The sequence below is a fragment of the Athene cunicularia genome (genome assembly GCF_003259725.1).
Source record: "Athene cunicularia isolate RWA chromosome 7 unlocalized genomic scaffold, athCun1 chr7_part1, whole genome shotgun sequence".
NCBI classification, from domain to species: Eukaryota; Metazoa; Chordata; class Aves; order Strigiformes; family Strigidae; genus Athene; species Athene cunicularia.
The window spans coordinates 21,823,533-21,834,436 of record NW_020799107.1 but is presented as its reverse complement, the minus strand read 5'-3'; the positions used below and the strand labels follow the sequence as shown (position 1 = coordinate 21,834,436).

Below are 10,904 nucleotides of genomic sequence, written 5' to 3'. Positions count from 1 at the left end.
TAAGGGAGCCCTGCCCCTGCCGTGCAGCACTGGGTGCTGCCAGGGGCAACACTAGACAAGGTCCCCGCACCTCGTATGTGGGTCTGAGCCGAGCCCCGGCAAGAGGGTGGCGGAGGCAGCCTCCAATTCCCCGACTCCGGCGGCAACACGCGCAGCTCTCAGCGCCCCTAAGATGGCGTCGTGAGGGGAAAACTACATTTCCCAGCGTACCGAGCGCCCCGCGCGCCTTTTCTCCTTCCCGGCATGCTGGGCGCTGCAGGGCGTTTGGCGCCGCCGGGCGTGGCGCGGGGGCTGCTGGGAGTTGTAGTCTGCGCGGCTGCGCGCCTCGCCGCGGCGTAAGGAGCCTCTGCTGGACGGTGGGTGTGCGGATCGGTGGCGGGGGGAAAGAGACTGGGCCGGGGCTGAGCCCAGGGCGGACTGTAGTGGAGTCCCTGGAGGTCCGGGAGGAACGGCGGCCTGCAGCCCTGGGCTCCGCTGGGGTGGTGGGTGGTCCCGGAGGATGGCGGGAGACCCCAGCCTGCGGGATGGGGGCCGGAACCTCTGTGGAAATGGGGAGCCTGGTGCCTGGGAGAGGAGCGGGTCAAGGAGTGAGCTTAATTTCTTACGGGATGGTGAGGAAAGTAGGTCTCTGAGTGCCGGACGAGGCGGGCAGGCCGTGGGGCATGAGGCAGGAAGTAGATGGACGGAGACCAGCTCTTGGGAGGTGTGGTGGGAGCCAGGTCCTTGTGGGCCTCTTCTTTTATCAGAAGGTCCTTGACCTGCAAGTGGGCCTTTCTCAAGGCAGGATCTGACTCTGCCGTTTGGGGTTCAGTACATATCTCCTACATGCTGCGAGATGCCCAAGAACTGAAGGTGATCATGAAAGATGGGGTGTTGTACCATCTTTGCTGTTAGGTACCAGAAATACGAAAAACTTCCACATAAGACTGTGCAGAGATGTATTGCTTTGCCTGCATTTGCCTTTGCACGGCTGGCTCTGCAGTGCAGGGTGTCCCTGTGCTTTGCTGCTTTATCGGTTCTGCTGGGACTTGCAGAGAAGAGTGCTTAAAACTGTTGTAGAAGAGGGGTTTTCTTTTCTTTCCATATGTTTTATCTATGTAGGGCTGGCATGCAAAGCCCCAGCATTGGTTGTCAGCATCTGTCTGCTGATAATGGCTCATGGCTTTACACTGGCCCGACAGCTCTGTGTTTTTGTGTAGGATCGGTTGCAGTAATACTCAGTCATTAATAATACTGAGTTATCAATACAATAAGCATTTTTGGGGGGAACGGTTGAATTTTTTTCTCTCTTTGCTGTTTTTTGTTTTTTTTTTTTTTTGTAGCGTGGCCTCCATTCCTCTAAAGAAGCAGGTGCCTCTGATTGATTCCTGATGCAGTTTTGATTCAGATTTATTGTTTCAATTGTGGAAGATGTCGTCAGGCCTTACAGAGGAACAAAAGAGAAGAATTGAAGAGAACCGCCAGAAGGCTTTGGCTAGGAGAGCAGAGAAGCTAGCAGCCCAGAGAAGTGGGCAGGTGGTGATTGCTGGACCTCAGGTGAAAGAACAGAGTCGAGGCAGTTGGGGAAACTTGAAGGAAGAATACAGTCATGTCAGGTTCATTACCCAGCAGCATCAACAGAATCCAAACAGTCCTGTGGAGCAGAAGAGCTATCTTCAGAAAGATTATAATCATTACACTGCAAACCAACAGATGGCTGGCTCACATGGAGAGCAACAAAAGAATTGTTCAGAGGACTCGGAACAAGCAAGTGACATTAAGCAGTTCCCTACAACAACCCCAAATTCTCTGAGTTATTCCCATAAACATTACATGAATGCTGGTGGTCAGGAACATGGACAACAAGCTTTAATTAATCTTGGTACATTCCAGCCGGCCAAATGCTACCCAGCTTTCAAAAACCCCGCAGAACCATCTCATCCTAGATTAATTGATAACGGGCACCCTGGCGGTAGTAAAGATTTACAAAGTCAGAACAAATCTGCCATAAAATATGTTTCACCATCAAGCAGTGCCACCCCGAGTGACTCAAAAATGCTGATAAACACAAGCATACCAACAGAAAGAGAAGAGGGAGGTGGTACCTCTCAGGCCAGTGGTAGGATGCAGAAGTTGACCAACTCTGCTGGTGCAGGCTCTACCTTTGAAGCTGCCTCTTGCAAGAAAGCAAATAGTGTTACAAAAGGAGAATGTGTGAAATACGGGGAAGACCGATTCCAGGTGAAAATAGGGTATAATGCTGAACTTATTGCTCTATTTAAGAAGATACCAAGCAAAAGCTATGGTAAGAATTGATTGTTTGCTGTTATCTCTGTTTTATATTGAATTGTCAGCATCTGCTAGAACTGTGGTTGCTATATCCTTTTAGTAGTGCAGCTATTGCTGGGGTGGCATATGTGGTATTAATGGGGGGCTGGAAAAATAAAGACAGCTGAAATTGGAAAGACATTCTCGGCATGAATAGCTTGAGCTTGGATTTAGCCAAGAAATCAGAAGCTCTGCTTTATGAACAGTGCTCTAAGAAGTTTAGCATGGCAGCTGGTCAGGGTCTTTTGGGAGTGAATTGGTATGGGAAAATGGGTCACTTAACTGTAGTTCAGAGTTGATGAGCTGATTATGTTAACTGGGTTACTGAGAGCAGGGGAATCTCCACCTTTTGATTTGCTTTTGATCTTTTCTCCCTGCCTTTATTTGTGATATTCTACTTTTCTTTCACCCGGGTGTTGCTGCTCCCTATGAATGCCAGCTGCATTCTTCTTGTCTTAGTATTGATATGCCCTATGGCTTTTTTGGTGTCATGTAGCTGTAAACTTGAGGGTACTGCTTTTCAGATGTGTGTCAAAAAGTTTGCACGAGTAGATTGAATTCTTTCTTAGCTCGCATGAATGTTTCACACCACCACTTTTTTTTCTACCCCAAATGATTAACATTCTGCCCTATTTTAGATCCTGCTATGAAAAAATGGAATTTCAGCCTGGAAGATTACAGCAGTTTCAGTAAGTAAATGGCTTGTTCAATGATAAAAAAGAATCCAAATCTTGACCCCCTTCCCCCACCTTCCATAATTATTATTTAGCTTTGTTACTGTCTGAAGTAGTAAAAGTGGTGCTATTCAAACATAATGCCAATCTTTTAGGCATCTAGATCATAACATATTTTTGACACTTCGTAGTTGATTATTTTTCGTGTACTCTAATACCAAGCATAGGTTTAACCTTTTTTGCCATTGCTGAATTTTTCACCAACCGACAAGCCTGATAATAGGAACATATGTGCTGTGTAGGTACTTCATATGAATCTGTATTGAGAACTGAGGGTGTTCCACCAACTAATGCTTAATTTCTTGCTTTGTTCATATATTTACTTTTTAAACAGCTCTTTTCTTTTTCTTACATTTTTTTCATATTAATTTTGAGTGTTGGAAAAGGGAAAAAGGGTGATTCTCTAGGGCTTTTGAGTGAGACTTAAAATGGCTTTTTTTGACATAACAAGGATGGTTTTATCTTTTTTTCCTCTCCTGTCATTTTATTCTGGAAAGATTGAGAGTTGGTAGAGGCAAACACTTCAGGTAAGCTTTTGAGAAGCACATTGTATTGAAGCAAGTGATAAATCACTATTGATTTCAGTGGGAACAGAATTAGGCCTATGTTGAGCACTTTGAAAAACCCACAGTTGAGTGCTGGTATTTTAGCTTCCCATGTGGGTTGCCACACATTTATAATTCAAATGCTGCTGGTTTGCTTGAAGTGTTTCAGGTACAGATGAGAGCAGAGTCTCTGCACCAAGGAGCTTGCAAATGAAGAGGATGGTTTTTAGAAATCGGGCTTTTTTCCTTAAAGCTATCAAATATTTGAGTTCTCTGTGGAAGGTTCCTGTTGATAAGTGAAGACAATATATGATCAACATTGGGCAATGATATCAGGGGAAAAAATACTCTGAGAAATGGAACTGACTTAAAAGACCTTTGTTTGAAGTCTTGTAAATGTAAAAACTATTATTTTAAAACCGTCCACTGTTAATTTTGTTCTTCTGAATAATGTTGTCTTGTATTACATTTCTTTCTTTGTACTATAAACATCCAGTCAAGCTGAGAAATAGGTGGTGAAATAAGAGTAAAATATGCTGTTTTTTTCCAGTTTCTTTCAGTACTAGTTGTAGAGGTGAAATCTTAACTATGTAATGCTGAAACTAGCATTTAAAATCTTTTGCTTCATGTATTGGGGGGAGAAAATCTAAACTGGTGGTTTCCTAGTCCTCTACTTTAAAAATTACTTGATGCTCTTAAACTTCTTTGGAGTAGAATCTCAAATTCTTGTGGTTTTGTGTTTTTTTTTTCTGGAAGTCACTTGTTTTAAAATAAAATTGGATGAAATCCACACGGTTTATTTATTAACTGATTAGGAAGAAAGTGTTTGAATTTATTTCTTTTTCACTTTTCCAATTTTAACAACTGAACTTAAATTTTGAAAGTTTTGTAAGCTGTATTATTTAAAAAGAAGCAGAGAGGATCATGATGTGCAGCTCAGTTCTCAAAGGAATGGATTTACTCTAAGCAGCTGCCAGATAGGGGAAGTTGCCTCTCTTCAAATACATGGAGGCAGACTGCTTAGTGGTTCTCTAGTCTAATGGACTCTGGAGATGTTCATGAATCTTTGTGTTACTCTGGTATCTGATTTGGAGTCTGGGGGATGACCTTCACTGTTTTGGTGCTGTAAAAATACAGGAAAAAATCGTTCCTTAGCTGTCACAGTTCAGCTATAATAATAAAGACAACATAAGGGTACAGATTGGCAGAGAGACACAGGGAAAAGTGGAACGTTTATTAGTGTGGATATCTGTGGTCCCAGGCTAACAGCTGTAAAGTTCTCTCCCCATGCCCTGGCATCATGACAGAGGTGGTTGATAGTGATTAGTAAGAGAGGAGTGCAGATGGCTGGGGGAAGTACAAGTCAATCTGTAAAACACAGTAGAATGAAGGGTTGTTGGACTTAAATTGTAACAAAGGAGACTTGGGGTTTGGACTAGATTCCTTACTGATATCCTTCCTACAGTATTGTGAATATACAGCATTCCTCCTAGATGAGATTGCATGTCAGACATTGACACGAGGCAGAAGTTAGATATTTTTAGATCTTTCTCCTTTGCTGTTTGCAGAAGCACCTTCCCATCTTTTCAGGCACGTATTGATCACCATGCACCTGTCCCTGCAACTTTGTGAAAATGCTGTATGGCTGTGTGCAATTTCCTGTAGTATGTGGTTCTGCGGATTGCTTGTCCTGTCTTAGTGAGCCACGTTTTGTGATTCATGACAGAGAGGGAGCCTAATGCAGTGACAATGCTGGACAGGACCTTGTTCACCTACTGTCACATGCCCCTGCTGTATTCTTTATGGAAAATCCCGCCAACCTGCTCCTCCAGGCCCACACTCTATTCTTTGTCCCTGTGAGTGAAGGCAAGGAATTATCACTCTTTTTAAACTTGAAGGTGATTGGTTGGTTTGTCATCCTCTTGTCCTTCTCTTCCCAAATTATCCTGTCATCTTTAGCTTATCTGTGTTCTTTGTTACTAATTCTTTTCTCTGTATTTCTTGCTTTTCTCTCTAGTGGAAGCAGTAAATCAACTTTCGTCAGTAGTTGTGGCACCACTGGAGGGAGAAAATGCAGGTGGCCTGACATCAGGCTCTCATTTCATTGGCAGTACGGTTGATGTGAAATCGCTCTTGAAGATGTGTAAGACCTGGAAGAAACCTTCAGCCCTTGTCAAAGGGAAATGCATGCTAATCTCTCGCTTGCGGTTTGAGGTTGATATTGGGTATTCTTCAGAAGTGATTGGAGTGTTCAAACAGATGGATTCCAGAAATTATGGTGAGTCTTTGGTTGTTTCTGCCTTATTCTAAATGTTGTTGGAGCTGCTCTTGGAGTGCTATGAGTGATTTAGAGGGGAGAGACTGTGAGAGTACATCCTTCTGAAAAAGCATGAGAGGATGTGTTTTGGTGAAGATTTTGAGAGCTCCTCTAGTTCTGGTATAGTGCTGTATCTGTGTCCTGCACTTTACTCGGTGCCAGAACATGGCCTCTTCTGAGTCTGTTAGCCAAAGTGCTATTTCAGGACTCAGTATGATTATGTTTACCATTGAGATGGGGTGTGCTAATAATTTGCCAGCAGTACAACGATGATGCATAAGTTCTTGTCTGTATTATTAAATGCAATTGGACATCCTGCTTTACTGTGGTGTATAATGGCTGCAACTGCCTGAGCAGATTGAGTTTACCAGCAGCTTTACTGATATTTTTGAGACAAGTGGAACTATAGGGCAGCACTTTTTATGTTGGCATTCATATTTCAATGGTAAGTATCAGGTTTTTCCACTTGTAATGTGGGAAATGAGACACAGAGCAATGAGATGACCTGCACAGTATCACAGCAGGTCAGTGAGCATGGGGAACAAATCCTGGAACTCCTGTTTTTTGCATCTTCAGCTGACTGAATTCACTCTGTCTTCCGTGGAAGTTGTAGGCAGGTGCTACCTCTGGATAAATCTGCCAGACAAGTTTGGCATTCATGTTACACTTTGGGTATTGATGAATTGGTGTATTTCCTCTGTACAGTCCTGAGCGCATTGTCCATAGGGTGCAGAGGTACAGCTGAAAGTGATTGTGTTACTGACTGAAGTCAGAGTTTGTTGGTTAACAAATAGGAACCTTCATGCACATTTTTATCCATTCTTGCAGTGAAAAAAGTGGTTGCCAGAATCCTTGGGCAGGGGGCTTCATTACAGTCTTGCCCCAGTGATACCACCACTTCCAGATGTGTTCTCATGTTTTTAAGTCGTCTTCAGATTGTTTGCTTAACTTGTCCAGCAATCAGTTCTCCTCTGTTAAGAATTCTTTTAAAGCAGTTCTGAAATACAGAGAATATGGATGGATAGCCATGTTCTTAGGGACAGAGTACTGTCTTTTAAAGAAGAGACTTATGACATTTTTTGTTTTAACTATTGCAGATATGAACACCAGAAAGTGGAGCTTCCTACTGGAGGACTATCCCAAACTGAGTGAGTAGCTGTGTTTTCTTGGCTAGGGCTGTTTTCTGGGGATACAGATGAATTCTGACTTCATTTCTTGGACCAAGCTTTTTCAGTCTGGGGTGATAAATCGCTAATGAACTGCAGAGCAAATGTCTTCCTGTTTTGTCAGACATTTAAACTGCCCAGACTCAAAACTTCTATAAGTTGTGTTATTCATGGCAGTCTTTTAGAGGCCCATCAGGAGGGTGGCTCTGTTTTGTCAGAATCAGCACTGAATTTCTGTGCCATTTCTTGGAGTACACGGATGTATTTACTGTCACAAAGTTATTTATTGCTTAGGTACAGCAGCACTTCTAGAACTAAGGAGTTTCAGGAAAATGAATTCCTGTGTTCTTACTTCTTAAATTTGAAGAGGTTGGCATGGTGGCTGCCAAGTCTTCCTGTCCTTACAGATACTATGCCTTATTGACTCTTTTAACCTGTGCTCCCCTTATCCTCAGCACCAGTCCGCCTTGCTCCCTTTTGTGTATAAATCGATTCATAAACTGTCACAGCTACCCGTTGCTTAGAAAACAAACACGTATCAGGCTGTTTTACTTCCAGTTCTTTAAGTAGCGTGCATGGTGTTGTGCCATTTCATTTCACACCCAGCAAATACTTTTTTTCAGGTCAGAGCACTAAGTTTTCAAGTCTACTGATGATTTCTGCAGCAACCAATTCATCCACAGTTATGGTCTGGGTGCTGCCTAGCTGATTTTGTTCAGCCTCCTATGTTACTGCTGGTAATAATGGCTTTGCAGGCAGCACACAACTGTTAAGTATTTAATTGATGTACCAGGCAGGTTAGAATTCAGGTTGCTTCCACAGCTGAGTTGATTTTGAGGCAAACAAGATGAGCTGCTTGTTTCTCTTGATCAGATCTGCTTGAAGCAGAGGCATTCTGCTTGATACAGAATTTCATTCTCTACTGAAATGCTTCACTGCTGGTTGATGGATGCTTAAAAGAAAGTTTAGCAAAAAAATCTTTTTGAGAGCATCATATTTTCCCTTGCAAGTGGATTCAAAGCACGTAGCGTTGCTACAGTGTTCATTTCTTGGTACATGTTGACCAGTAGACTCCTGTCTTTATGCATATGTGTAATGCTGGTGAAACTGGGTCTCTCACTGCACTGAAGTGAATAGCTGGTTTCTTGTGTGTTGGTTGGTTTTATTTTGTTTTTTTAAATGGATGCCACTTTGCAGAATAATCCAGTGTCAACAGCGTGTTCCTAGCACGTTGGCTGCTTAGCTTTTTATGTTTAGTTAAGTTTATAGAGTGCTTTGAGATGAATAACATTAAGCAAGTCCTAAGTATTATAATAATTATTTATCATCCCAGTCTGCCTTCTGTGTTTGCCTTGGTACTTGTGGCAGTGGAATTTGATTGGGATAAGCTTCAGAAAGATAATAAGCAAGGTGCTTTACACACATCCTTAGAAAGCGTGACTTGAGTGTTTCAGAGCTGAAATGCTGTTGCTCTAGTAGGTTTTTTTTCTCCAGCATGGGCTCCTGCTTCCCTGGGATACCAAAGGATGTTTAATAATTGAGTATCTGCATGCTCCTATGATGCATGTCTTAATAACATTAGTAGTGGTTGTAGGGCTGAAAGCCACATGGTGGAGCCTTGTAGGAACGCCAGATCTTGAAAACAAGTGTGTGTCTTGGTGGAGACTATTATGAAACTCTAGAACTGGGATGCTGACAGGCCCTGATTTCAGTGAGAGCTGATGATCTCTCACAATTTGCTGAAAGGGCCTTTTGCATGTGCAAAGGGCCGGATCCTGTAGCACATGCTAGACAGTCTGAGCAAACACATGATCTCCCAGTCTGTCACTCTCGGCCATGCTGGCTGGCAGTTCTGTACATTGCATGAAGTATTCAGAATCCCACAGATTTGAGAAAAGCAGAAAAAATCTCCATAAATCTTCTTCTAAGGTGTAATTTGTGAGGGCATTTGAGGCTTCTAGCATGTGCCTTTTTGAAGAATGGCATTTGCTTTGTGCCTGTTCATTTACCTTCGTCAAAATAAAAAAAAAAAAAAAAAAATTAAAGGCTGGTTGCCATTTCCAGTAGAGATATCTGTTAGCTGGGAACTGTTTGTAGAGGTTAATGTCTCTTTGCCTAGTTGCTCAGTCATCTTTATATAAAGGTCACTTCAGTAAAAAATGTCTGTTGGATGAATCATGCTGGTGGCAGATACATCTTAATCACTCTCCCAGCTCATGTACAGAACAATAGCAACAGAATTATCAGTGAGCAAATTGTAGCAATTATGCTAACACATAGCTCAGTCTGTGAGTGTAATAACAAGCTTGTGCTGTACTTCGGGTGGAGAGAGTTCCTGCTATTGAAGAAGTATAAACTGGAGAGTTTAAAAAGTTTGGTCATTGCCCAACCACAAATGGAAATCTTTTCATATGTATATTTCTTGGAATTGCTTTCCCTTTTCATATGGCAGGGGTCCATCCTGCTGCTTTCCTCTTGGAGAGAACTGAAATAAAAATACCTTACTGAATTCTGGAGGTGCATTTACTGCTGGTCTAGTGAGTTCTTATTTCAGTTATTTTTGCAAACAGAGTTGGTTTATGTCTTCCTGACTTCATATACAAATAAACCACTAAATTAAAAAAAAAAGTTGCTTCCTGCAATAAAGGGTCTGTGCACATGCATTTGTGTCCCTAGTGTAGAGGTGTCTTTTGTTTCTCAGTCAGTGGTCAAAGATTGATTATTAAACATGCTTTCCTGGCCCCAGCTCACTGTATGTTTTAAACTGTTTTTGTTTGGTTGGGTTTTTTTTCATAGAAATTTATTGTTGGATTGAAAAGAAATGCTTTTATCTTTCTGGAATGGGATAGAGAAGCTGCTGGAGGAGACTGAAATAGGGTTGTCTAGGAGGAGAATTGCCCTGGATTTGCTTGTTGTGATGCATGCGTTGAAAAGATAAAGGCTCCAAGATCTTTGATGGAGGCTGGGGATCCCTTTTAGTTCACCTGGGGTTTTGTGGCAGATAAAGTTGAGAGGCTTCATGGGTGAAACAACAGTAGTGGTGAGGGACTCATGGTTGCCTATGGCTGGTTCTGGCCTGCAAGCTACTTCTGTCCAGGAGAACAGCAGTGGACACCAGCTGAGTAGGGAATGGATGTTACAGAATCATAGAATTGTCTAGGTTGGAAAAGACCTTGAAGATCATCCAGTCCAACCATTAACCTAACATTGACAGTTCCCAGCTACACCATATCCTTCAACACTATGTCAATGCACTCTTAAACGCCTCCAGGGATGGGGACTCACTCCACCACCTCCCTGGGCAGCCCATTCCAAAACCTAACAACCCATTCTGCAAAGAAATGCTTCCTAATACCTAGTCTAAACCTTCCCTGGCACATCTTGAGGCCATTCCCTCTTGTCCTATCACTTGTTACTTGGTTAAAGAGACTTATCCCCAGGTCCCTGCACCCTCCTTTCAGGTAGCTGTAGAGGGTGATGAGGTCTCCCCCGGCCTCCTCTTCTCCAGACTAAACACCCCCAGTTCCCTCAGCTGCTCCTCATACGACCTGTGCTCCAGACCCTGCACCAGCTCTGTTGCCCTTCTCTGGACACGCTCAAGTCATTCAGTGTCCTTTTTGTAGTGAGGGGCCCAAAACTGAACCCAGGAATCGAGGTGCGGCCTCACCAGTGCCGAGTACGGGGGTCAGATCCCTCCCCTGTCCCTGCTGGCCACATTATTGCTGACACAAGCCAGGATGCCATTGGCCTTCTTGGCCACCTGGGCACACTGCTGGCTCCTGTTCAGCCAGCTGTCAATCAACACCACCACCACACCCCCCCCCCCGTTTTTTAT

At 43.2% G+C, this 10,904-nt stretch overlaps 1 protein-coding gene across 7 annotated transcripts in view; it reads left to right on the top strand.

The window, feature by feature from the left end:
- Positions 1-273: 273 nt before the first annotated feature.
- The window catches only part of SMARCAL1 (SWI/SNF related, matrix associated, actin dependent regulator of chromatin, subfamily a like 1), a 44,526-nt gene continuing 33,895 nt past the window's right edge, over positions 274-10,904 (top strand). For 2 of the 7 annotated variants that reach the window (XR_003398782.1, XM_026852490.1), the window contains exons 1-5: positions 274-356; positions 1,323-2,284; positions 2,946-2,996; positions 5,604-5,864; positions 7,001-7,051. Coding sequence is in view for 6 of the 7 variants with exons in the window: in XM_026852490.1 (XP_026708291.1) it covers positions 1,411-2,284; positions 2,946-2,996; positions 5,604-5,864; positions 7,001-7,051 (1,237 nt within the window). In the remaining variant the exon portion in view is untranslated. Of the gene's footprint in view, positions 357-454; positions 621-1,322; positions 2,285-2,945; positions 2,997-5,603; positions 5,865-7,000; positions 7,052-10,904 lie in introns of those variants that run through there. The other 5 variants (XM_026852496.1, XM_026852494.1, XM_026852493.1 and 2 more) reach the window with 5 other exon arrangements.